At 35.0% G+C, this 27,410-nt stretch overlaps 1 protein-coding gene across 2 annotated transcripts in view; it reads left to right on the top strand.

Annotated features, from left to right (window-relative positions):
* Positions 1-27,410, top strand: part of LOC123529262 (uncharacterized) — an 85,374-nt gene that overhangs the window by 25,784 nt on the left and 32,180 nt on the right. For both annotated transcript variants that reach the window (XM_053522174.1, XM_053522172.1), the window contains 5 exons: positions 708-898; positions 3,986-4,138; positions 6,249-6,438; positions 23,830-23,942; positions 24,907-25,068. In XM_053522174.1, the coding sequence (XP_053378149.1) occupies positions 708-898; positions 3,986-4,138; positions 6,249-6,438; positions 23,830-23,942; positions 24,907-25,068 (809 nt within the window). The remainder of the gene's footprint in view (positions 1-707; positions 899-3,985; positions 4,139-6,248; positions 6,439-23,829; positions 23,943-24,906; positions 25,069-27,410) is intronic.

Below are 27,410 nucleotides of genomic sequence, written 5' to 3'. Positions count from 1 at the left end.
TTCCCTAAATTTGAGCCATTTTTTTGGCCTTTAACTTGAAAAATTGCATGGTACATTTCAAAATCGTATCAGAGGTTTACTTATCTTGAATCATTGTTTTTATGCCTGCACACATTTATGTGGGGGGCATATAGCGTTGCTGCTGTCTGTACGTCCCAAAATCTTTTGTCCAACTTCTCCCACACTATTAGTCTGATTTGTTTCAATTTTTCACAGATGAACAAGCGTGATGTGCAGATGACCAGAAAGGAAGAAATTTTTTCTGTGACGATTTTTACATCAGATATGGCCCTTTGGTAGTTTTTGCTATATGGAATATAGAGAAAATCTTGTGTGTCTAACTCCTCCCACACTATTAGTCTCATTTGCTTCAAACTTTCACAGATGAACAAGCTTGATGTGCAGATGACCATTAAGGAAAGATTTTTTTCTGTGAATATTTTTACTGCAGTTCTGGCCCTTTGATAGTTTTTGCCATATAGAGGATGGCACAATATGTGGGGGGCATCCGTGTCCTATGGACACAGTTCTAGTTATGCTTGACAAAAAATTTACATGTAAGTATGTCAGTGAGTGTAACAAGAAAAACAAGTTTAAAATCATTTGGAAAGGATATCTTTATCCTTTCAGAAAAGAGTTTATCTCTTTGAATCTAAAATGAAGTGTGCTAAGTTGTACTTTGAAAATGTTTTGTTGATATGTTTTAGGTCATCCTTCAGTAGACTAGGTCGCCTAGCAGATCATGATGATGTTCCCACAGAAAGACATGACTCCCGTGCCAGTAAGGTCAGCTCTAAGAAATCGCGCACAGTCTCCCAGGCCTCGAAGTCTCGCACTGAACATGCCAGCACACCTGCCTCTAAGGCCAGACATGGAACCAAGTCTGCTGGCTCCTCTGGTATGTTGTTCTTATAATGTCCTTGTCTTTTTAGAAGTAACAGAATAGATACTTGCATATTGAATTTGAGAATATAAGATTTTTTTTCTCCCACTGGGGAGACATATTGTTTTTACCCTGTCTGTACGTCCGTTTATCACACTTCATTTCCAATCAATAACTGTAGAAACATTTGACCTAGAACATTTGAACTTAATAGGATGGTAGGGCTTATGGAGTAGACAGCCCCTGTTGTCTTTGGGGTCACTCCATCAAAGGTCAAGGTCAGAGGGGCCTGAAAATTGAAAACCATTTCCAAGAAATAGCTTGAGAACCACTTGACACAGAATGTTGAAACTTTATAGGGTGATTGGACATGCAGAGTAGATGACCCTATTGATTATGGGGCATTCTATTAAAGGTCAAGGTCACAAAGGCCAGAACATGGAAAATCAACCACTTGAACCAGAATGTTGAAACTTCAGTGGATGATTGGACATGCAAAGTATATGACCCCTATTGATTTTGGGGTCACTGGATCAAAGATCAAGGTCACAGGGGCCAGAACATGGAAAACCATTTCCAATCCATAACTTGAGAACCACTAGACCCAGAATGTTGAAATTGGACATGCTAAGTAGATGATCCCTGTTGCAGCCAGCCATCAGTGTCTGTTTGACTTTCGATTCTGTCTCCTGTTACTACTATGCTTTGGGGGAGATATGCACTTTTCTACAAAAGCATCTTCTAGTTACTTTTTCCATCACTTACAGTGAGAATTGTAGGCTTGTAATTCTTGCTTAGAATAATGATGAACTATGAAATCATGAATACTCAAGGGAGACTATTTTTCATGGATTTCTTGGTTGAATCAGTCCGTGAAATTAATCCCAGCAAATAAGTAAACTCCCTTTTTATTAGTTCACCTGTCACATAGTGACAAGGTGAGCTTTTGTGATCACCCTTCGTCCGTCGTCAGTCCTTGCGTCCGTGCGTCAACAAGTTCTTGTCTGCACGATAGTGGTTTCATTTATGATTTTATTTTAACAAAACTTGCACACAACTTGTATCACCATAAGATCTCAGTTTATTTCTTGAACTGGCCAGATCCCATTATGGGTTCCAGAGTTATGGCCCCTGAAAGGGCCAAAATTAGCTATTTTGACCTTGTCTGCACAATGGCAGCTTAATTTATGATTTGATTTTTACCAAACTTGCACACAACTTGTATCACCATAAGATCTCGGTTCCTTTCTTGAACTGGCCAGATTCCATTATGGGTTCTAGAGTTATGGCCCCTGAAAGGGCCAGAATTAGCTATTTTGACCTTGTCTGCACAATAGCAGCTTCATTTATGATTTGAATTTAACCAAACTTACACAAAACTTGTGTCACCATAAGATCTCGGTTCCTTTCTTGAACTGGCCAGATCCTGTAATTGGTTCCAGAGTTATGGCCCCTGAAAGGGCCAAAATAAGCTATTTTGACCTTGTCTGCGCAATAGGAGCTTCATTTATGATTTGATTTTAACCAAACTTGCATCACATTACAACTTGTATCACCTGAAGATCTTGGTTCCTTTCTTGAACTGGCCAGATTCCATCATGGGTTCTAGAGTTATGGCTCCTTAAAGGTCCAAAATTTGCTGTTTTGGCTTTTGCAGCTATACAGAGACTTCATTTATGGTTTGATTTGATACAAACTTCCAAAATATCTTCAACAACAATAAATCTTGGATTCCATGGCGAATCTCTCAGATCCATTTGTAGGTTCCAGAGTTATTTTATATCTGATTACCTCCCCTGATTGTAATCAAAATTGATTTATATCAGTAAGTACTTATAGGACTTATTTGACATTTCATTACTGTCATTAGTTGGACTGAGACAATCAGGGTAGATAACTATGGACTGATTTTATGTCAAATTACCTCCCTTTATTTCAAATCAAAATGGGTATATCTCCATAACTAATGAAGATACTGATGTGAAATTTCATTTATGTCAACAGATGGACTTGGACAATCAGTGAAGGTACATATTGACTGGATTTTTGACAAATTACCTCCCTTTATTTTTTATCTAAATGAATACACTGTAACAGCTACTAATGAGGTTGGTTTGAAATGTCATTTATGTCTTCCATGGTAAGAAATAATCATATTAGATAGCTCTTGATTGAACATTTATCGATATGAATACTTTACTAATATATTGTTGTATAGGCTTGTACTCTGTACCTTCTACATGCATATACCAATGCATGATTACCTCCCCAGATTTTAATAAAAATGGATTTATCTTGGTAAATATTTAAAGAACTCATTTGAAATTTCATTATTGTCTTTAGTTGGACTGAGGCAATCGGGGTAGACAGCTATGGACTGATTTTATTTCAAATTACCTCCCTTTGTTTCAAATTAAAATTGGTGTATCTCAGTCACCAATGAAGATACTGATTTGAAATGTCATTTGTGCCATCAGATGGACTCGGACAATCAGGGAAGATAACTCTTGACAGAAGTTATGACAAAATTACCTCCCTTTATTTTATGTAAACGAATATATCTCAGCAGCATCTAATGAGATTGGTTTTAAATGTTATTTAAGTCTTCAAGGGTAAGGAATAGTCATGTTACTGCAAAAATGCAGCATTTGAGTATAGGACCCTCAAACTTGGTATGGAAATTGGCCCAGACTAGGTCAAAAGGGACTGTAAACAGTTAAAAGAAAATGTTTATCCTGATGATATTTAATGTGTATGCCTATTTGCTCTATGTCAGAACTTGATCATATCATTTTGAGCAATGGTAATCAGGTGAGTGATACAGGGCCATCATGGCCCTCTTGTTTAAAAAGTTGAAATTATTATTTGAAGTTGAGATCTCTACAAAACAACTGTTTTTTGCTCAAACCACAAAATTTCTTGCCCATGAAGTTAAGTGATTTTACAGTATTTAGTTGAAATGCTCAGTGATTTATCATACTATGCACTTTATACATCATTGTCACAAACATTTTTAGTCACAACTTCCTTTCTTTCATTTATTTTCCCTGGTAAGCTGTGAAATTCATTAACTTAAAAATTTCTATGTGGACATGTTTTTAGGATCAAGCAAAGCTATCCAAGCCTCTAACCAGGGTTCGTACCAGCCACGCAGGAGGAATCGTAAAGCTGAGCTGGCTGCCCAGACAGCTGCCGAGAATATCAAGAGGAATGGTGTATGTATGGTGCCTATCAGAATGGCAGTACTCTTCTCTGGTAAGTCTACGTGGCTTGTTAAACAAATAATCCAAGGCCTTCGAGTGGTTTGTCATCTGATTGATCATAGTTCAGAGTTCAGGTGTGCAGGAATTGAATCACAAGAGCGTTTGCCCAAGTAAAATTCCTGGTAAATTAGACAGTAAACCACAAGAAGGCATTGATTGTTTTCATTCATACATGTTCATTGAAATCTTTTAATACAAATTATGTTGCGTTTCAGTTATTGCAGTAGTAATGAACTGGACGTCAAGCGGTAATTTGACATCATAGTTGACGTCATAATACTGTCTTACTGGTCCTTGTGTCAACCATCGTTTAGTGCAGAATATACATAGCTTGACATTCTTCTTTGTTTAACTGGCAGTCAAGTGGGGCCATGTTAGAATATACTTCCGTTAGAGTCCACTGGTTTAGCCCAGTAAGAAGAGCACAGATCTAAGGAGTGTGTGGTCATAAGTTTGATCCTTGTTGGAGGGGTATGTTCTCCATGATGATTTGCTAAAAACGTGCATATCCTAGTTTAGTGAAACCCCTCCAGACCAAATGGCATTCGGACCAGAGCAAAAGACTTTGTTTTGTTTAAAGGGGTTTTGGGTTCAGAGGGATTTTGTCAGTGGAATGCATGCTACATTACATAAATAGTCAATACAGTTACCAAGGAACCTGGTTCATTTTACATCCTGATCTTGTTTAGTTGTATGAAACAACATTAATAATTTTTTTATGGACATATGCTACCAAATAGAGTAAATTCTAGTAATCATGATAAAAGGCAAGTACCAAAATTCTGACTGCCTTTAAAATTGTTTGGTTTTCAGAGGTATTTTGTGTTAATAAATTTAAAGGTTTGCTCTGAATGAATTGTTTGGTGTACTTACAAGGGGAATTTATGTTCTCTCCCCCTCCCCCCTCCCCCATCCCCCCCCCTCCCAGGCACACTTCATTTCCGATCAATAACCGGAGAACCATTTGACCTAAAACCTTCAAACTTCATAGGGTGGCAGGGCTTATGGAGTAGATGACCCCTATTGTTTTTTGGTCACTACATCAAAGATCAAGGCCGCAGGGGCCAGAATGTGGAAAACCATTTCCGATCAATAATTTGAGAACCACTTGACCCAGAATGTTGAAACTTCATAGGGTGATTGGACATGCAGAGTAGATGATCCCTATTGATTTTGGGGGTCACTCTGTTAAAGGTCAAGGTTACAGAGACCGATCAATAACTTTAGAACCACTTGACCTAGAATGTTGTAACTTCATAGGATGATTGGACATGCAGATGACCCCTATGAATTTTTGGGTTACTCTATTTCAGGTCATGGAACATGAAAATCCATTATTTCCTATCAGTAACTTGAGAACCATTAGACCTAAAACCTTCAAACTTCATTGGGTGATAGGACTTACAGAGTAAATGACTCCTTTTGTGTGTGTGTGTGGGGGGGGGGTGTCACTCCATCAAAGGTCAAGGTCACAGGGGCCAACCATCCATCACACTTCATTTTTGAACAATAACTGCAGAACCATTTGACCTAGAACCTTCAAACTTTATAGGCTTATAGGGATTACAGAGTAGATGACCGCTATTATTTTTGGGGTTACTAGATCAAAGGTTGAGGCCACAGGGGCCTGAACATGGAAAACCATTTCTGATCAACTTGAGAACCACTTGACCAAGAAAGTTGAAACTTCATAGGATGATTGGATTTATGTAAAATAGATAACCCCTTTTGATTTTTGGGTCACTTGATCAATGGTCAAAGTCACGGACTAGAAATGGAAAACGGTTTCTGATCAATAACCTGAGAACCATTTAACCCAGAACCTTCAAACTTCATAGGATGATAGGGCTTACAGAGTAGATGACCCTTATTGTCTTTGGGGTCACTTGAGCAAAGGTTAAGATCACAGGAGCCTGAACATGGAAAACACTTTCTCATCAATAACTTAAGAACCACTTGACCCAGAATGTTGAAACGTTGGACATGCAGAGTAAATGACCCCTAAAATTTGCTCAGTTTGTAGGGGTTTTTGGTATTTCGGGGTTTTGAGGAATTCCGCTGTAAAAGAAGATGCCATCTATAATGGAGTATGTATTTGACAGGTGTACAGACAATCACAAACAGATTGGATACCCCTGTGCTTGGCCTGGAGGATATGTTTGTTACCCTGCAGCTAAACAAACCACTGCTGAATCAAAAACAGAAACAGGAATTGAACCCGATGATTATCAAGATACACTCGATCACAAATATGCCGTCCTCTCCAATGACTCATGAACAGCTTAAAGATAGGTGAGTATGCTTCATAATGGCCTGTAGGTCCAATATTGGTACAAATATTAAAATCTGGCTGAAAAATTTCAAACTTGCGTTTCTTTCTTGGAAAATTATCTTGTGTTGAAATTAAAAAATGAAAGAAACAAACTCGAGCCAAGAACATACTTCACTTATTCAATGTAAATGCAAGGAAAAGTGTTTGTTTGTAAGAGACTCTTTTTTTCAAGCACACGTCAAGGGGAAATAAATCTTTTGAGTAAAGGAACGCTATATATGTATATTGTAGTTAGCTTCATCAATATGGTAAGCAAATTCATTGTGAAATCACATGTGAGAATGGAGTAAAGTACTCCAAATGTTTCGTAATGGTCACAGAATGTGCATGATCAGTGCTTGTCTATATGAGCCGTGCCATGAGAAAACCAACATAGTGGGTTTGCGACCAGCATGGATCCAGACCAGCCTGCGCATCTGCGCAGTCTGGTCAGGATCCATGCTGTTCGCTTTTAAAGCCTACTGCAATTAGAGAAACTGTTAGCGAACAGCATGGATCCTGACCAGACTGCGCGGATGCGCAGGCTGGTCTGGATCCATGCTGGTCGCAAACCCGCTATGTTGGTTTTCTCATGGCACGGCTCATATTTCTTTGACGTTTCTTAAGCTATTACAAAAATGTAGTAAAATTGTATGTTGTAGAATATTGAAGTATTTTCCACTGTACGGCATGAACTGATTTTGTGTTGGCATAAAAATGGAAGCGGACTTGGCTACAGTCTATCTGATGATAAAGAGCATTGACCAGTGATTGATTAGCTAGAGGTTATAATACAGGGCTGATGTGCCTAAAGACGATATTGACATACTGACAGAGGTATTGGCCCATTCTAGTATGCCAGTATATTGCCTTAAGGCACATCAACCATGTTTAATAGCATTCTGTTTGCAGATGTTCCTGTAACAGGCTGAAAATATTTCAGGCCTGACTGGGAATCAAACCCGGGATCTCTCACACCTAAGGTGGTCACTTTACCACATTGCTATAAAAGCTAGCTCAATAGCAAGGAAGTATAAGTGCACCCTTATACTCTACCCTACTACATTCCACTCCACTGTTTAATTGAAAACAAGATTAAAATGATTTATGTTGTAAAGTGTCTCTAAATGTTCATGTAATGTGTTCCTTCCAAACATTTATGAAATCATACATTCTAGGGCCGTAGTTTCTTGCATCAGCTTTATTCAACCAGAAGAGGAAGCTACTAAAATTTGTTAATTTACCATGTTTTCTTTTGCAAAATAAATGTGAATTTTAAGATACTTGTCAGTTGAAGTATAAAATTTGGATGTTTTGCACACAAGGAAGTGTGCCTGATATCACCGGAAGTTGTGCCAGATATGTTATCTAGCACATCAGCTCACATGACCACTGATATCGGCCTCATACTGCTCATAAACATTTAAATTAAATGCAATTTTGTTACTATATAAAAAGTTAGTAACATATACAATAAACTTGTTATGTTGCTTCAGGATCGGCAGCTCAAGCACCCAGAGTCACTTAAGCAATTCATATAGTGCCGGCCATTTTTCTTATTTCCATTCTGTCTGATGGGAAAGAGCATTGACTAAACATGTTCTCCTTACAGGTTATTAGATTTGTATCGAGAAATATGCATGAGTGCTGCAGTGGAAATATTGCACGACTTCGAGCACAATATTATTCTGCAAAAGAACAAGTGCATATTTATTGATACTAATCTAATTATTTTTTATTACATATGCATCTACACTTAAAATCATCGTATAAATGATACAAATTTGTGATTAAGCCTGAGTGAAATTGAAAGTGTCGTTGTTAAAGAACTTTTAAACGGGAAGACATACATAAATCTGATGTCACAAATGATGTCACACACCCGGTATGAAATTTGAACATCAGTAATATGGAAAAATATTGACATTTAGGTTCCATTGAAATTTAATGGAGTTACTAAATGAGTATGTAACAATCTGTAGTACGCATTGTATAATACATAAATTTATCTCAGAAAGTTTGTTTTTGATTTTTAGTGTTGCTGATATTTAATAGTTGAAAATATTTCTTAACCAAGTTTATAAGGCCTTGAACTGGGAGATATACCTTCATGTTCTTGTCACGAAATCATTCCAGGTCACATAATTATTTGTATATGATAGGGGACTGTAACAATGTTCTATTTTTAGCAGCATGATGCCAATATTTAGAATCTGAAGCCCTTATGAATGCCAAATGTAATGTACCTAAATATGAGACATACAGTATATTATGTCCCTTTGATATTTTGTGTTCACGAGGTCTCAGCAGAGTTGCATCCCCTTTTTACTGTCATACCAAAATATCATTTGCTAGTTAATAACTTCTTGGCTTTGTCAAAACTGTCTTACTTAGATTTCTGTTTGAGAAATACTTATTCATATGAATATTTGCATGTATTTCAAATCCATTTAACTTGACATCGTGTTTATGTCTCTGGACACAACTGATTTGCATGCTTGCTGTCAATAGATGTCTTTTCAATATTGCATGAAACAGTGAAAACAAACCTGATTTTATAAACAGTACTCACAAATTAAAAAGCTTCAGTAACTTGAATTAAAAAACTATGCCCTGGTGTACATTTATTTAAAGTTTTCTTATTGCGAATTGAAGAAAAAGATTTTTTTTGGTGGTATTTCTTGTTAAAGAAGCATGCAAAAACACAAGGCTTAGAACAGTGTAAATTAGGGGATAAAATATTGATTTGAGATATCTGTTACTGAGGTAATACTTGTTAACGCTTCTCAATTTTCTTCAGTAGACGGCGACAAGTTTTTGAGCTGAAATCCTAATTTGGTGAATTATTCTTCGAAAGCCGACCACGATGAAAAACATTTCTACATGTAATGTCTGGAATAAAGAATAGATTGATAATGAATATCACTAGTAATTCTTCAGATGAAAATCTATAAAACATAAGCCTTTATTTTTTGGCGACCTGCAATGCTTTAGTTTATATTTATGTTTTGATAAGTTTATACTCAAATTGAAGAATGTTTATGGAAATGCGAACTGGATGCCCAAAAGTAAGAAAATGCTATGCCTTGTTTAAAAATGTCTATATTATTTATGAACTGTGTTTATAGTGTAACATGGTTTATGTAATTTGACTGTAAATATTTGTTAAGCTAACTCAAACCTATGTATTCTAAGTAGGGCTGAAAGTCTGTGGTTAAATTTCATACTTCAACATTGATTATACTATTTATACAGGATTATCTTCCTTGTTTTCAAATTGACTTCCTGGTTTCCGCTTCTTTTCCTTTATTCCTTTTTGCAATTTAGGCCCATTTGTCACATTAAGCCGATTAAATTGTAATTGGTTCATATCCCATGTTTAAACCTCATAAATCATGGCTTATTGTAGGCTTAAAGCAAAATATTGTCATTCAAGGCCATATTAATGCTCCCATATCTTGTCTTTAAAACCAAGGTGAAAACCCATAAGAAAAAAAAATCTGTATTTTGTGATTTGTTCTCAAATAAATGTATTGGAATGCTGATAGAATTCTGCTGACACAGTCATTCTTTGAAAGCATTAATACTTGTGGAGAACAAATTTAAGTGGATTTTGTGGTAGTGTCAGTTCACAGAATGAACTCTTATAATGCTGGACACGATTGATTTAGCCTTTGCAACCAGTGCAGATCATGATCAGCCTGCACATCCATGCAGTTTAACCATGATCTGCACTGTTCGCCATTCAGTCAGTATCTTTTTGGTAAGCACCCCTTTTAACAGTTAATGGTGATGTCCAAATTAAAAGATGGACAAGTTCATTATAGAAATTTAGCATGTTAAATCTTTATTCTTTTTTTCATTTACTTTCTACTGATATTATTCATCATTCTCAAAACTCAAGGGTGGTAATAAGAAGACTTTGAAATAATGCAGTGCCATAATTTTATAAAAAAAGTTATTGTGACAATATTTTTTTTTACTGTGAAAATTAAATTTTATCTTGAAAATTCAAAAAGTATTTACTACCTCCCTAAAAAACTTAATTAATAATTAAATATAGATTGGTGTGATTATTTTTTGGTTATTACAACATTTAAGAGACCTTTTTGAAAAAAAAAATCCTCTTGAGCATTGGGGGATCAAGCAGTAAGTTCTGTTGACGGCTGTCATTGAAATTCTCAAGTGCTGGTTCTTCCAACAAACTATAGTTCAAACTGTCAGACTTATTTGAATGATTTGAAGATTTTGTCTTCTATTATTGATGAAATATCATTTTCTGACAGTTTGAATTTAGAGCATTGTAAACTGAAGAACATTATAATTAGGTTGGTCCTGGTATATATGCTTGAAGTAATATGGTATTTTCTTATAAAATGTTTTCTGTTACTGTGTATTTATTTTGGTACTGACTTGGAATTTTTGTAGTCCTGTTTGGCGCCATATAACCTCTACTGTGTTGGTGCACCGTAAAACCCAAATAAATAAATAAATAACTGACTTGGAATTTATGTTAAGGATTAGTGTGGAAGAAATTGTCTCCTGATTAATTGACATTTTTGTCCATGAAATAATTTCTCTCAGCATTGGCTTCCTGTAATGCTTTATCAGGGAGAGATGCCTTTTTGAGATTACTTTTTGTTAGCGCATATCAGTGAATAATCACCCAAAACACATGGACATTTGTATATTGTACGTAATAAACTTATTGATATCATATCCCCAAAGTGTTGGCTTACACCATGGCTCATTGGAAGCCCATAGCGGAGAATCGCCCCCCACCGAAATATCAATATCCGTACTCAACAGGAAGACCGAATTGATCTTATTAATGGGACGGGAATAAATGTCCTCTAAGTAATTGCTTCCATCAAGTTATTGCTAGTTTAGGACATTCAATATCAGTGGAACATTTATGGTAAACTTTCTCTCAGTTTTATCAATACAAGATTGATTTTTGTTTTGGGAAAATGTTCTGTTTTGCCGATAAACTTTTAAAAGCAATTGATCTGAAGAATTTTCCTTTATTGGCAACTTTGTTACTTCATTTAGATTGCTCGAAGCAATTTCATTAAATGCTCTTTAGATGTGGTCTGTAAAATTGATTTTATTTTTCATTAAACAAATGATAAAGATGTTTTTTTTGTGTTTTATTTGGTTGTTGGTAATATATACCATCCAGTTGGCAAACAGGAGATCGATGGTTCTACCCAGGTGCCCACTTGTGATGAAGTAATGCCCAGAGGGGTACCTAGAATCTTCCTCCACCAGCAAAAGCTGGAAAGAGGGTATATGACCTATAATTATTATAGAAGAAGCACAGGTATATTGCTTTGCACCTGTCGATAGTGTTGGTCGGTCTGTCAGTCCATATGTTGGTAGAGAGAACGGTTTCCACCCAGTAACTTGAGAACCACTTGACCCAGAAACTTCAAACTCAGTAACATGATTGGGCTTATATTTAGTAAATGACCCCTGTTGTTTTTTGGGTCAATAGGTCAAAGGTCACGGTCACAGGGGCTAGAACCTTGAAAACAGTTTCCATTCGATAACTTATGAACCAGCTGACCCAGAAAAAACTTGACTGTGCTGAGGAATAAACCCACAGTTGTTGGATGTAAGCCATTAGATGTAAACAGAGGTGATAGGTGCTGCTGTGATAGAGGTCCTGAACTGTGTTACGTCATTTTATTACTTCCATTTTGCATTAAAAGTCAAATGGCAGCAAATGTCGATACATGTGTTCAGCGGAACAGACTAAACATGTACGACTATGACACTATAAGTGTGCAAAAAAACACAGAATTCATGAAGATAAAGTCTGTTCTATTGTTCTATATGCGAAACATAATTTTAGACTATAATTTTGACTATTTTTTCATGTTCTGTATAGAAAACTCCCAAAATTATGTATTGTACTGCTATTCATAATGACAGGCCTAAAACTTATTTTGAAAATATAATTATGTTCCAATTTTGATTCCTTTTTGAGATAAAAGTTCTTTTTTAAGAAGGATGGAAATGAATTACTTTTGACCTCAGCTATTAATTATTTAAGAAATTATATATAACAGAAGAGTGTTTTATTTGATTTTGACATTTTGAGATTATACATGGCATGGAAAAATTATTCTTAACTGATTTAAAGTGTATTGATTAACTAAAAAATGCCTCTACTATGTATTTGATTTTAGTTTGTTTGTATAATTATAAACTTAATTAAGCCATATGGATGACTCCTCCAGAAGACTCTAAGTATTATGTTAGTACATGTAGTTGGATAGTGCAAGATAAAGAAGATGCTCCAATTCCAGAAGCTTCCCTGGTTCTTTAGCGTGCCAGGTGTAAAGCACCCATACACAGGACATCCAAATGTTAGTAATTTTTAGTTGGTGGAGCGGGGGCTCAAACTCACGAGTCAGACAGTGTTACCACTGAACCACTGCATCCACTCTTATTTGATTTTAATTATAACAGTTATGTTTTTTATGTAAAATAGTAGATAAGTATAGAAGCACTACTTCTTGGATGATGTGAGGTCATTGTTCTTGTAAATAGATATATTGGTATTGTCTTGTCTCTCAGTCTGTCTGCTTGTCACAAAAGTTTGTCCTGATGACTCCTTTGAAACTGCTGCTGAGATTTCAACCAAATTTTGTAGCATGGCTTGTTTTGTACATCTTTGGCATTTTCAGGTTAAAATGCATTTTAGTGAAGTTATTGCCTATGAGAGGTACAGTTGATTTATCCTAAGATTAGTAGTCATTTCTAACCTAAAATAGAAATGAGCCGTGCTATGAGAAAACCATCATAGTGCATTTGCGACCAGCATCTGCGCAGTCTGGTCAGAATCCATGCTGTTAGCTTTCAAAGCCTATTGCAAATAGAGAAACTGTTAGCGGACAGCATGGATCCTGACCAGACTGTGTGGATGCGCAGGCTGGTCTGGATCCATGCTGGTCGCAAATGCACTATGATGGTTTTCTCATGGCACGGCTCATTTCTATTTTAGGTTAGTAATATGATATATTTAAACTGTCAAAAATTTAATAAAGGGAGGTAATGTAACTACAAAATATTAGAATTACTATTGATTAACCTTATCCAGATAAGTGAGTTGTGAATCAGATTGTCAATTCATGAATATATGAAGAAGAAATTAAGATAAGATGAAGGCATGAAGCTTATATTTAAGAAATAATTTATAGCAAATGAGTGTTTTAACACTATTTATGCACGATGGGCAGTTATATGTCGGGCGTAATAATTTCACATGGGCGCAGCCCGAGTGAAATTATTTGTACGACGTATTACCGCCCGAGTGTATAAATAGTGTTAAAACATGGCTTTGCTATAAATTATTTCGATTCTAATATGCCCTTAATCTAGAACAGTATATAAAATAATTAGAAGCGTTCTTTCTTGGTAGCAACAAAAACTTTGACGTCACCGCACATTAAAGTGACGTCATTCTAGCGTAAGATTGTTTTAACAGAGACAAGCATATTAGATTTTTGTATAAGTGATCTAGTATAAATACTTTGGAGAGTCTAAATAGGTTTGTAGTTATTTATTCAAATGGAACTTACTTTTTCTGTTTTGAAAGAAAATTTATTTCTTTGCGAGGTCCCCCGCTTTGGTGGGACTTTCCTTGTATTGTTTAAGTTTTGTTTATCTTAATGTCCTTTCAAAAAAACAAGCTTGTACAAAAGTTATGTCTTTGTGATAAGGCAGGATATTGAAGTGGTATGGGGAGATCTGTGCTTTTACTAAAAGCAATCTCTAGTATTGCATTCATTACATCGAAGTTAATACAATGTCTACATTCCTCTAACCTTTATCTTAAAGAATTCAAGCTATATAAGTGAGCACTTCATTTTCCAGTAAATTTTGTTATTTTTCCCAGTAAATTTCCTCTAGATGCCCATATTATCAGAAGCCAAACACTTGTAGTTTTTAATGAACAATTCCATCATTTCTGGTGATAAGGAGAAAACCAATCTTGATCGGCATTACTATCGAAAGGACGGAGGACGTAAATGTCATGAAGTCGTCAATATGCAAATCCATTTCTCTCCGCCAGAACTGTTTGGAGATCTTGATTGAATTGGGAGAGAAAATTTGAATATTTTATCAGAATTCCGTCGCAACATTCTCGAGAATAAAGTTGTTTTTTTTTGTTCTTTTTTTTTTCTCTCTCTCCCTCTCAAAGCATGTTATGCAGGATGTGATAAGAAATAGCTGGAATATTGCAGTTGAAAGTATGTAGTAATTTGTATTTACTTAGAAACAGTATGATTATTGCTTTGAAAGAAGTATATTGTTATGGTTACTATAAATTTGTTCCACAGAATGTTACAGGGTTTTGTAGAATTTCTTCTTTTTTGCAAGATGGTATGTTAAATATTTTACTACTGGTCTTCAGGGGAGGTAAAATCATCTTTTAGAGTTTTGAAGATATCTCAAAAATAATTCTAAGTAACTGTGCAAACTGTAATTTTAGTAGAACATTTAAAAAAAAAAATCTCTATCAAATTTTTGTAAAATGCAATCAGTTATGTGTTAAATTATGCGAATTAAGATATTCTGGAAGTTTCATATGAAACTAGGAATTAATTCAGTCAAACTTAAAAGGACATCAAGAAAAAATCTTGATATGGAATCTGACAGTTTGTTAAATTTGTATACACAAGCAGATTTCTGTACTTCTGTTTTTACTATAATCATTACAGGTCAGAGGGGCAGGCCGTTAAGTCAATCCTAGATTTATTTTTAACTTATATTAATAATTAGGTCTTTTTAAAAAAAAACGAACATCACTAAATTTGTTATTATACAAAAACTTATTGTTATACATGAGAATTGAACTGCAAATAAAACATGTATTTTTTTCTACAAAACGATTGTCAGTTTACTGATAAAATTTTAATGCCCTAAATTTTGTAAATTGCATGAAGGGGCGACATTTTTGGATAGTGCAACATGTTTAGAAACTCACCATTTTCAAAAAACTGTCAAGTATGTCCATTTTAATGCATTTGTAATAATGTCCTGGTGCTGAAAATAGTTTACTTTTATTTCTTAACAAACTGAAGGGGACAGCTTTTGAGAACAATTTAAGTATCCAGTAGTACGAAACAGTATGGGACAGTTTGATAAAACATGTATTGTAAATGTAAATTGTTGGTAAAAATATTGTTTGCTTACTAATAATTGCAGGAAGTTTATTCTACAATTTATATTCTCTTTTTTTAGCTCAGGTGAGTTATTGTGATCGCTCGATGTCGGTGGTCCGTCGTCTGTCTGTCTGTCAACATTTAGCTTGTGTATGCGATAGAGGCTGTATTTTTCAACTGATCTTCATGAAATTTTGTCAGAATGATAACCTTGATGAAATTTAGGCCAAGTTTGAAAATGGGTCATCTGGGTTCAAAAACAAGGTCACTAGGTCAAATCAAAGAAAAACCTTGTGTATGCGATAGAGGCTTTATTTTTCAATGACCTTCTTGAATTTTGGTCAGAATGATAACCTTGATGAAATCTATGCCAAGTTCAAAAAGGAGTAATCTGGGGTCAAAAACTAGGTCACTTGTTCAAATCAAAGAAAAACCTTGTGTATGCGATAGAGGCTGTATTTTTCAACTGATCTTCATGAAATTTTGTCAGAATGATTACCTTGATAAAATCTAGGCCAAGTTCGAAATTGGGTCATATGTGATCAAAAACAAGGTCAAATAAAAAAAAGACTTGTGTAAGCAATAGAGGCTGTTTTTTTCAACTGATCTTCATGAAATTTCATCAGAATGATAACCTTGATGAAATCTAGGCCATGTTCAAAAATAGGTCATCTTGGATCAAAAACTAGGTCATTAGGTCAAATCAAAGAAAAACATTGTGTATGCGATAGAGGCTGTATTTTTAATTAATCTTCATGAATTTTGGTCAGAATGATAACCTTGATAAAATCTAGGCCAAGTTCGAAAATGGGTCATCTAGGGTCAAAAACTAGGTCACTAGGTCAAATCAAAGAAAAACCTTGTGTATGTGATAGAGGCTGTATTTTTCAATTGATCTTCATGAAATTTCATCACAATGATTACCTTGATGAAATCTAGGCCAAGTTCGAAAATGGGTTATCTAGGTTCAAAAACTAGGTCACTAGGTCAAATTTAAAGAGAAACCTTGTGTATGCGATAAAGGCTGTATTTTTCAATTGACCATCATGAATTTTAGTCAGAATGATGACCTTAATGAAATCTAGACAAAGTTTGAAAATGGGTCATCTAGGGTCAAAAACTAGGTCACCCAGTCAAATTAAAGAAAAATCTTATGTATGCAATGAGTGCTGCATTTTACACTGGATATTCATAAAATTTAGTCAGAATGATTGCCTTGATGAAATCTAGGTCAAATTAGAATATGGGTCATCTGTGGTCAAAAACTAGGTCACTAGGTCAAATTAAAGAAAAACCTTGTGTATGCGAGAGAGACTATATTTTTCAATTGATCTTGATGAAATTTGGTCAGAATGGTAGCCTTGATTAAATTAAGGTCAAGTTTGAATATGGGTCATCTGGGGTTAAAAACTAGGTCGCTAGGACAAATCAAAGAAAAATGTTTTGTATGCGATAGAGGCTGTATTTTTCAATTGAGGTTCATGAAATTTGGTCAGAATGATTGCCTTGATCAAATCTAGGTAAAGTTCGAATGTAGGTCATCTTGGCTCAAAAACTAGGTCACTAGGTCAATTATCATTATACCCCCACAAACAAAGATTGGGGGGTATAATATTAGGAGTGAGCTTGTCGAGTCAGTCGATCAGTCTGTCGGTCCGTTGGTTTTCATGGTTTCCGGGCATTACTCATGAAAGGCATGACAAATTTAAACAATCGTTGGTACACCGGTGCAACATTATAAAATACAGGTCAAGTTTGACTTTGAGGTCAGTAGGTCAAAGGTCAAGGTCACAATGACCTGGAACAGTTAAACGGTTTCCGAATGATAACTTGAGAATACTTCCGTACTGACCTTTGGGCCTTAAGGCCCTTAAAATTATTGTTGGTAGAAATTTTAGCAGAAGTTTCATACTGAAGGGTTCAATCTCAGTTACCCTTGAAGGTACTTTTTTTGGAACTTCATTTTGTTGCTAAGGTCAGACAACAATATGAAGGGATACTGATTTCAGCTATTTTCATAAAAATAGTGGCTGAATTAGCCATATAATTAAATCATTATCATTTATAAGATATTAATAATGCTTCTTTGGGCCAGAATATTTGATATATATTGAGAATTGTCATGAATAAATAATGCACTAGATTTATATACTTGCCATTTATGACCATTAACTGACCAAGGGGTAGGTACTAGGTAGCAATCTGACTGTGTGATTCCTGATGTTCAAAATTTATTCCCTGACTGCCTCCAGGTGGTTTAAACCCAGTTATATACCCGAACTAGTTGTTCAAATTCAGTACATTGCAAATTTCATACAGTTTATGCTTAAGTCTTAAATGAAATGGGCTACCGGTACTGGCATTGTAATTTTTGCAATGCAGAATGAATACTTCTGGGCAGTGGCCGGATGGCATACTTTGGTGCTGCTTTCACTGTAAAAGTTGCACATAGGTTATAGTTTGTCCGTCTATTTTCTTGCATATTCCACTATCAGCTGTTCCCTGTCAGATTTAAAAACTGTCCACCCAGCATAACATTGCAGGAAAACCAGTGCTGGCCTGTTTTTTTTGACCACAGGAACAAAAACTTGAGAATGGTTCTGCCTCTCTTATACTCTCCAAATCGTTGAATCAGCCCTTAACAGTTAGAAAAAATTGTAATAAGCAATTTGGTTTAGTTTTCGACAGTTTGAGCTGTTTCAGAAGTTGCAATGGATTTTCTAAGAAATATTTAGGTGTACAAAATTAATTATCATCCTCTCAGATACAAGCCTTAAGATCTATCCAACGTACTAGACAGCCTGTCTCATTTACAAACAGTGAAACAACTTGGGAATTTTGAAAGAAAGTTTTAAGAGAAATTTGGTGCCAAACTGACAAAATTCACCCATAATTGTAGTTGTTTTGCTGCAAAGTTCTTTCCCAAAGAGAGGATTTTCTTACTATTTTTGACTGGCCCATCTGTGAATCCAAATAATACAATATTATTCTTGTATCTCTAAGGAATAAAAACGATTATAGAGAAGCATGTATCTCATTATTTTGTTTTGCGTTAGTGGGGGCTATAATCATATCACAGTTATTGATAAATGGGTCCTATTAGTGAACATGTCAGTGATATTTTAGAAACACGCCAATGAGGCGCCTTTCTGTCGCAGGCTTGATCGCTTCATGTGATATATGGAATTTTCTTTTCTTGGGTCTTTTGTTATATCTTAGATAAATGAAATTGAATTTGGTTGTAGAATTGTGCATTTAGTCCACTGTGAAATGAAATTGATGTGAGCATTGCTGATGCAATATATATGAGGTCTTTTCTTATCATCATACTTGTATGCTTCAGGGCCGGTCAAAATCCAGGTATCAAGGTTATGAAACTGAGTTAGGAGACCAGTCTCAAAATGCAACTTTGTCATTGGTCAGTTTCAAACTTCTGCTTAGAATCAGCCAATCAGCTGCTGGAATTTTGAGACTGGTCTCCAGACTGAGTTTTATGACCATGAATTCTGGACTCTGCCTAAACCTTTTAGCCTGCTAAATTTCTAAAATGGACTGGTCCATCATTCAATATGGGCAGCGCCACTAATATCATTCAAAGAGGTGTTCACTGAAACTTTACTGAATGAATAGCGAACAGTGCAGACCATGATCAGTCTGCAGGCTGATCTTGGTCTGCAATGGTCGCAAAGGCAGAATCACTTGCCACCAGCAGGCTAAAGGTTAATAATGTATACTGTACATGAAATTGTGTGAATGCAAATGTTTAAATGAATTAGGAAAAGGTATTATAGAAGCTTGTTTGGTACCATTTTAATATAAAACAAGAAACTTTGCCATCAACATTTTGTTTTAGTAATGTTGTGGAATACAAGTAGCTGTCAATTTAGGCTTCATTAAGATCTGTCATATCGCAATGATATATTGTGGAACTTTGATAAAATATCTTTTTGCAGCCATTATGTGATTCAATATTCATTCCTTTAATATGATACTAAAACATTCTGTGCATTGATTTTACAGATATTGAACATAGATTTTTAGCTCCACTATTTGGAGAATAGGTGTGCTATTCTACTCGCCCCGGCCTTGGCATCGGCGTGAGCTTTCTTTGTTAAAGTTTTTCGGCAAACCTTTGTTTGTTTTTTTTTACTATTGCTTATATCTAACTGTAACTTCACATTAACATTGTTCAGCATGCAGACAAAGTATGTGCAGAGGCTGGGCCCATTATACCCAAGGTCAAGGTCACTAAGTTGTTATACTTGGAATTATTTTCATGTTAAATTTTTTTTGAAAGCGGCATTTATAGACATATCTTTGGTAGACTTGAAATCAAAAATATTTCTTTATAACCGATATCTGCATGTGTGGTTATGATCCCAATAACTCTAATTGTAATTTTGACAGAATTATGCCACTTTCATACTTTAAAGGTTTTTTGGCAATCTTCGCTTGAAACTTAAAATGTATCTTTATCATCATCATCTGCATGTATGGTAACAATCCCCATAACTCTGATTTGTATTTTTGATTAAATTATGCCCCTTTCATACTTAAATCTTTTGACAAACTTCATTTTCTGGTCATAACTTTGGTACTATATAAGATAATGACTTGAAACTCAAAATATATCTTTATATATCTTGGTATATCTTCCTTTTAAAGTAGAGGTCTCATATTGAGACATAAATTCATTTTACTGTCAAATCGCCGAATAGTGGAGCGCGCTGTCTTACGGACAGCTCTTATTTAAAGACCCACCACAACCCAGTGATTTTTCCCCACTACATATACTTATGAAAATTATTGTGAGGATATAGTTTTAATACAGCTATACCACATAATGACAGGTTGACAGTTTATGACCCTTCCTGAGTTATAGTATTTTCACAACTTTTTTTTGCTAATTCCTTATTAGCATTTTGATTGAACACCTGCAGTAAATTTATATTTTAAAGTTTAAAAACACAGCTAAGTAAATAACTTACAATGCAGAAAATTAATTTTTGATGTCATTAAATAGAACACTTGTTGAATGGCTTGCTGGCCAATTGTCAGAACTATTGGCCGTCTGTCCTTTGGACATTGGGCAATAGTTTTGACTGCAGACTGGCAAGCCTTTCAATAAAATTTATAATGCATATTGATACTTTAAATAATGAAATGTTTAGATATTAAACAACCAGATCTTGACCTTCCAAATGTCACAATCAATTTGTGACTGTGAAAACGAAGCAGTTACTTCTTTTGCTCAATATTTCAATGTAAATCTTGTGTACCGTAATTACCATTGTGGAAACACACCAGGGTACAGTTATTCTGTGGTGGGTCTTTAAGTTTCTACGTTTGTTTTATAATGTGAATGCTTCTGATTTTTAATGTAGTAAAATCACTTGCACACATAGTAAATAATTTCAAAGGGTGTAGGTTTTTTTGTTAAGTTTCATGTTAATTCTGTCCACCATTTATGTTTCACAAATATCTGGACTTTGTATTATTATTTCATTTGATATTGAGAATACAAAAGATGCATATGTCTTGGACAATATCATTTTTTCTGGTGTATATCACATCTTATTACATGGCTTCTTATATGTGAAGCATAAGCGAGAATTAACGATAGATCTACTTATAATTATATAAATAGTAAATTAACATTAATTTAAAAGCTAACCACACATATTATAATTACAGAAACAATCAAAAAATTAAAAACTTTCATTAAAATACTTTTGCTGTCTTGGATGTTATAATTTTGAATATTTCAGCTATATGCATGCCTACTGCAAAAGATAAGAAAATATGCATTTTCACAATATATTTTTCCTGCATTTCAGAGAATAATACATATTACCCAGACAGTGTAATAGATGCTGCATTTAACAAGATGCATAATGTTACACAAGACGAAGCTCTGAAATACAATAACAATTCTGATCAGGTTGATATTGTGCCTTTTGTTACTGAATATAATCCCTCCCTCCCTAACATTGCTAGTATCATACATAAATACTGGGATTTATTTAAACTATCGCCAAATGTCTCAGTCCAACAGTTGCATTCCTCAAGACCCGTGTTAGCATACAAACGTGGTAAAAATCTTAAAGACTTCCTTGTAAAGTCTAGATATTCTGCAATGCCCCCTACCCCCATCAGCGCCCGTTCCAGCAAATGCTACCGACCTAGATGTACACATTGTAGCAAGATAGTAGAAACTGATGAATTCGTTAGTTCTTCTAATTCTTCTATGTATAAACTTAGATTTAATACAGACTGCACATCATCAAATGTCATTTATGTCATAACTTGTAAAAAGTGCAACATGCAATGTGTGGGTCAAACACGACAACAGGTTTCTAAACGTATGAACAGTCATAAATTTGACATTAACAATTTCAGCGATCCAGCATATGCTAGCAGTGTGGCTGCCCATTTCAACAGTACTCATCACAATTTAGATTATTTCAGTTTTTTACCAATTGACATTGTCGATAATGATTTAGATAGATTATTACATGAAACGTCCTGGATTCACCCGGTTAAATACCGTGCACCCATCTGGCATGAATACCAGCGTATTGTTTACTGTGTGAATACAGTTAACGAGTAACATTTAATACTGTCTTATATACCAACTTTTTCATAGTATCCCTACAGCTTAAATATTTTCACTGTATAGTATTGATTTTAATGTATTTTCTAACTTTAAAATAATATTAATAATTTTTGTAGAAGTTAAGAATATATCGGCTCTATTTTCCAGCACTTTGATATTTTATTGCCGTTTTATTACCTCCCCTTATTACTGCTTCAAGGTTCCCTTTTCCGCTGTTTGACTGCATTTTGTCTTTAATCGTATTTTAATGAAAGTTTTTAATTTTTTGATTGTTTCTGTAATTATAATATGTGTGGTTAGCTTTTAAATTAATGTTAATTTACTATTTATATAATTATAAGTAGATCTATCGTTAATTCTCGCTTATGCTTCACATGTATACTTCAAAATTTGTCATGTAGATATGTTGGGTTTTATTTTTTTTCTCTACTTCATATTGAAGAAATATGTTTTCGATAAATACCCGCCGTATCATTATGATCCGTATCTATATGTACATTAATACAAACATATTCTATATTTGCGCTTTTTGTGTCACGTTGACGTTCGCGTCCAAACGGACGTGACGTCGTTTGTATTGTACGTTGTTATTTCTGACGAAGACATAAAGGTCGAAACTAGTCAAGAATGTGTTGTCTTGGTCATTTTAAATCCTTATGGCTTCTTATATAAATTAGTTACCCATAGTTTGTGCTATGAACCTGAGTCTATAGCTCATTACTAAATTTTGCTGGACTAAAGTCAAAAGTTGAAAAATTAAAATGTGAAAATTTACTTTTGATGTCATGTAATAAAACAAACACTTGAATGGCTTGCCAGTCAAGAGTCAAAACTATTGGCTTTCAGAATTTGGGTAATAATTTTGACTATTGACTGGCAGTGTATCATGTTGTACAGGTAAATTCCTTAATTGTATATTATTATATACAAAATTTAGTTGAAATATAAGATATAATTAAAACAATTTTTAAACTATTTGCCCAAGGTATGATGGATAGTTTTGACTATTGAAAGGCAAGCAATTCAGAAAAAGTTTTATTACTGACATCAAAAAAAAAATGTAAGTGTTTTTCTCCTGTTTTTACAACAGTGTGTTGAACTATACACTGGTGAATAGCACAGACTATTGACAAGAAATTTATATAAGGAGTCATGGAATATTTATGCATACATATTATATAATTAAATAGTAAAAAACACTTTTGCTGTCTTGGATGTTATAATTTTGAATATTTCAGCTGTATGCATGCCTACTGCAAAAGATAAGAAAATATGCATTTTCACAATATATTTTTCCTGCATTTCAGAGAATAATACATAATGTTAACCATTATCATGCTGGACAGGATTGATTCTGCCTTTGCAACCAGTGTAGATCATGATCAGCCTGCACATCCTTGCAGTCTGATCAAGATCTACACTGTTTGCCATTCAGTCAGTATCTCTTTGGTAGCACCGTTTTAACAGTTAACGGTACTGTCTTAATTAAAAGATGGACAAGTTCATTATAGAAATTTAGCAGGGTAAGGGTTAAGGTGTTTATTTCACACAGTCATACTTTAATGTTATGTATATTTCAGATGTATGCCAGCATACTGTAGATACTCCTTCTTCAATCTGTCTCCTCATGTGACCTTGAAGCGACCTCATGCTTCCAGTGTGTACTATGATGACATCAATGTCATCCTTGCTGGTAAGAACAAATTTATTCTGTTATGATGAATCTACGATTTAGTATACAAGTCTTCTCAGATGTTTCCCAGTTTTCTGATATGAAACGAGTATGGTAATTAAAAGAAATGTAAAGTCATCTTCTCAGCTCAAAAAAGTTAGAACCTGCCTCTTTATGTCAATGCATTTATAGGAATAAGGTCAGTAATTTGGTTGAAAAAGTGCTTCAGTGGTGTAGTTGAAAGAAGTCAAACATAAATAGATCCTAATTTTCCCATTTTTTTGTGCAAATACATGTAAAACGAGTGCTTGAATCACACCTTTTCACCGCTAGAATACATTCAGCATGAAATGAGATGGTTTTCATATTCATACACCCCACATGGCAAGTTTCGCAGATCGAAACCAAAAGTAGGGGTTTAGTATGTGGACAAGAGCCAAACTGCACCATTTTCAGGGTAACAGATCGCAAATTACGGGCATTCAACTAGGAAATATTCAACCCCCTATTTTCTTTTCATTTTTTTGTTAATTCATGATGGAACTTTCATGAAAAACAGGTGTAGGTGAAAGTAATGTTCTATAAAGGTATGTATAGACGACCTGAAGTTGTTGTTTTTTATATGAAACAAAGAAGGATTTGAATTACTAACTTCAGCCTTAACTACGATTTACGCTTAGGTATTACTGTGACATCATTGTTTGTGGGGATTAATAGTTGTGGATGTCATGGTTGTGCCGATTCATGAAATTAAATCGCAGTGTAAAAATGAAATTCATATTGACTTCATCAACAAAAGTTTAATTCCGTGAAAGCATGTGCACATGAAATAGCCAAATGTCCAAAACCACAATTATTCAGCCCCATGATATTAAATAGTTTCATAGTATGTAACCTGAACTGGATGGGATAATTGAATCTCACAATATACAGATATATTGTAATCACTCTGTTTCAAATAATATGATTAACACAATTTTTGTAGGGACATTTGAGCCATCAGAATTTCGGCAGTACCTAAATGGTCCTCCCCTGGAGATTGAGGTCCATGACCGGGACCGGAAACTTGAGGAAATGAAGTTGAAAGCTACACTGTTTGGAGATGACCTGGAAGATGAGAAGATCAGTAATGTTGGCACTGTGGCTAGTAAGTAAATTCAGTTAACTTACATTGGCATTGTACATTTATTTAACAAATAATCAAGGCCTTTGAGTGGTTTGTTGCCTGATTTATCACAATTCAGAGTTTGTATGCGCAGGAATTGAACCATAAGGGCATTAGCCTGAGTGGTTAAATATCTAAGCATCTGAATGATTAACTGTGGTAAATTAGATGACAAACCACAAGAAGGCCTTGATTGTTTCAATTCTTACACGTTCATTGAAATATTTTGATAAAATTGTTGGGGTTCATTTATTTGTGTAGTAATGTCACTGTGTGACAGTTGATGTGATAATGAAAAAATTGAACGAGACTTACCTTGGTAAGGTGAAGTTTAGTTGTTATTTCATCAACTGCATTCTCCTTAAGGGATCACATAGAGTATAGGTGCAGCAAGTGGTCTAGGTTTATCAGTCTTTAGAGATGAGGTCACCATGCTGTCATCCAATTATACAGGATGTGCATGGTGACCTTGTTATGAAGAATCAGAAATTTTGGGATGGGAGGGAGGGTATGTGACCCCTTAAGGAGAATGCAGTTGATGAAATAACAACTAAACTTCACCTTACTAAGGTAAGTCTCGTTCAATTTTTTCATTTCATCAACTGCATTCCCTTAATGGGGCCCCATAGAGATTTTAGAGATTTTCTGATATCTTCATAATGGGAATTCATTAGTTTTAAACTAAAATGAAAAACAGCATTTATTCCAGAATAAATTTTATGTCTCATTATTATTATTATTATTAAAGTAAGATATAATTATTTACAGTACATATAAAAAATTTTATCAGCGCTAAATGCAATGACATTCTAGTGCATTATTTTCTATCTTTCCTGCATAAGTATCCAAGGACTGCATCCTGTATGCCTGGAGTATCTGTTTTGATTGGCTTATTGTAAAACTGTTAATTGTTTTAGCGTTAGACCAACCAGCGCAGTTTCGATAATGACATCTTACGGAATACCAGTCATCTTAGCTTTTGAAACTGATTTGAAGTTGAAGCTGCTCTATTACTGTGCATGAGCACCAAATTGCCTCCCATCCCGGCCTTAACAAGCACAAAGTTGACCCATCTTGAGACTGTGCTTTTTGAAACAGGATTATGGGGGCTGATAATACTTACCAGGAGCCTCTGACTTGTCTGAAGAGGTTCAGTTCTATCTTAATATGTCCGCAGTGTTTTTACAATAGAAACATTGCAATCTTGAGAATATTCTTTTCATGTTATTGATTGTGGTTGATAGCCAGGACATGATTGTTTCAACAGTTTTTTTGGTAAAATTTTTACATTTCCATTACAAAACTGAATTTTATCAATATCTAATAAATGTATTGTTTGGCACATCTGTGCAGATAATAGCAAAAATAGCATGCATAATTTGGCTGCAAAAGTAACAGCATTGTCTTCAAGTTTGACAGTGTCTTCACATATTACATCCCACACATGTGTGTATCTTGGACAAGGTGGCTATTTATTAAATGCCCCTTTCATTGGGCGATTAACTTCAGCTGACTGTGAAATTTCTGTGCCGCCACAGATTGATAAAAAGGAATTCAGACCTGATCTGGCAACACCCAGAGATCTATACTGGAGGCCATCATTGAATAATTTCCACAGAAATGCAAGAATTAGATTCAAAGAAGGGTTGAATGGGTTAAATTTGACTCCCACAGAATCTGAGCCACTTTTCAATGTAAACATTGTATTGTTTTTTAGTCCCGTCTAGCCATGAGTGGAGTATAAGGTCTTGAGCTCCCTCAGGGACACCTTTTTGCTCAAGGGCTGTCTGGATATACCAAAAAGCCCTAGATACATCTTTTTTAGTGGATGCCTTCTTTCTGGATGATGAAGAAGATACAGAATTTTCTGGGGGTCTTGAAGGAGATAACAATTTTTGCAAATCAGCTGAAGTAGGCTTGGCCACCAGCTTTGCGATGGCAAAAGTGGCGCAATTAACACAGCCTTTGTGTGATCCTCCTCGATTTCCTGTAGTACTCTTGCTAGAAGGCTGAAAGGTGGAAAAATGTAGTACAAATCCCTTGATCAAGTTAATTAAAAGGCATCTACAGCAAAAGCCTCAGGTTCAGGTCTGCAAGAGACAAATTTTTTTAAATTGTAATTAAGCTTTGAAGCAAACAGATTTGTTGACATGCCCTCATACAACTGTCTGATAGTTTGAAATAATTTAGGGCATAATGACCGCACATTATCTTCATTAAATGACCGTGATTCATCATTGGCTTCTGTGTTATCTGAGCCAGGAATATATGTGCCGCAGACAAATATAAGTTTCAATTTATACACCAGAACCAAAGTTTCGGAG

This window comes from Mercenaria mercenaria, chromosome 13 (genome assembly GCF_021730395.1).
Source record: "Mercenaria mercenaria strain notata chromosome 13, MADL_Memer_1, whole genome shotgun sequence".
NCBI classification, from domain to species: Eukaryota; Metazoa; Mollusca; class Bivalvia; order Venerida; family Veneridae; genus Mercenaria; species Mercenaria mercenaria.
This window is presented reverse-complemented; position numbering and strand designations above follow the sequence as displayed.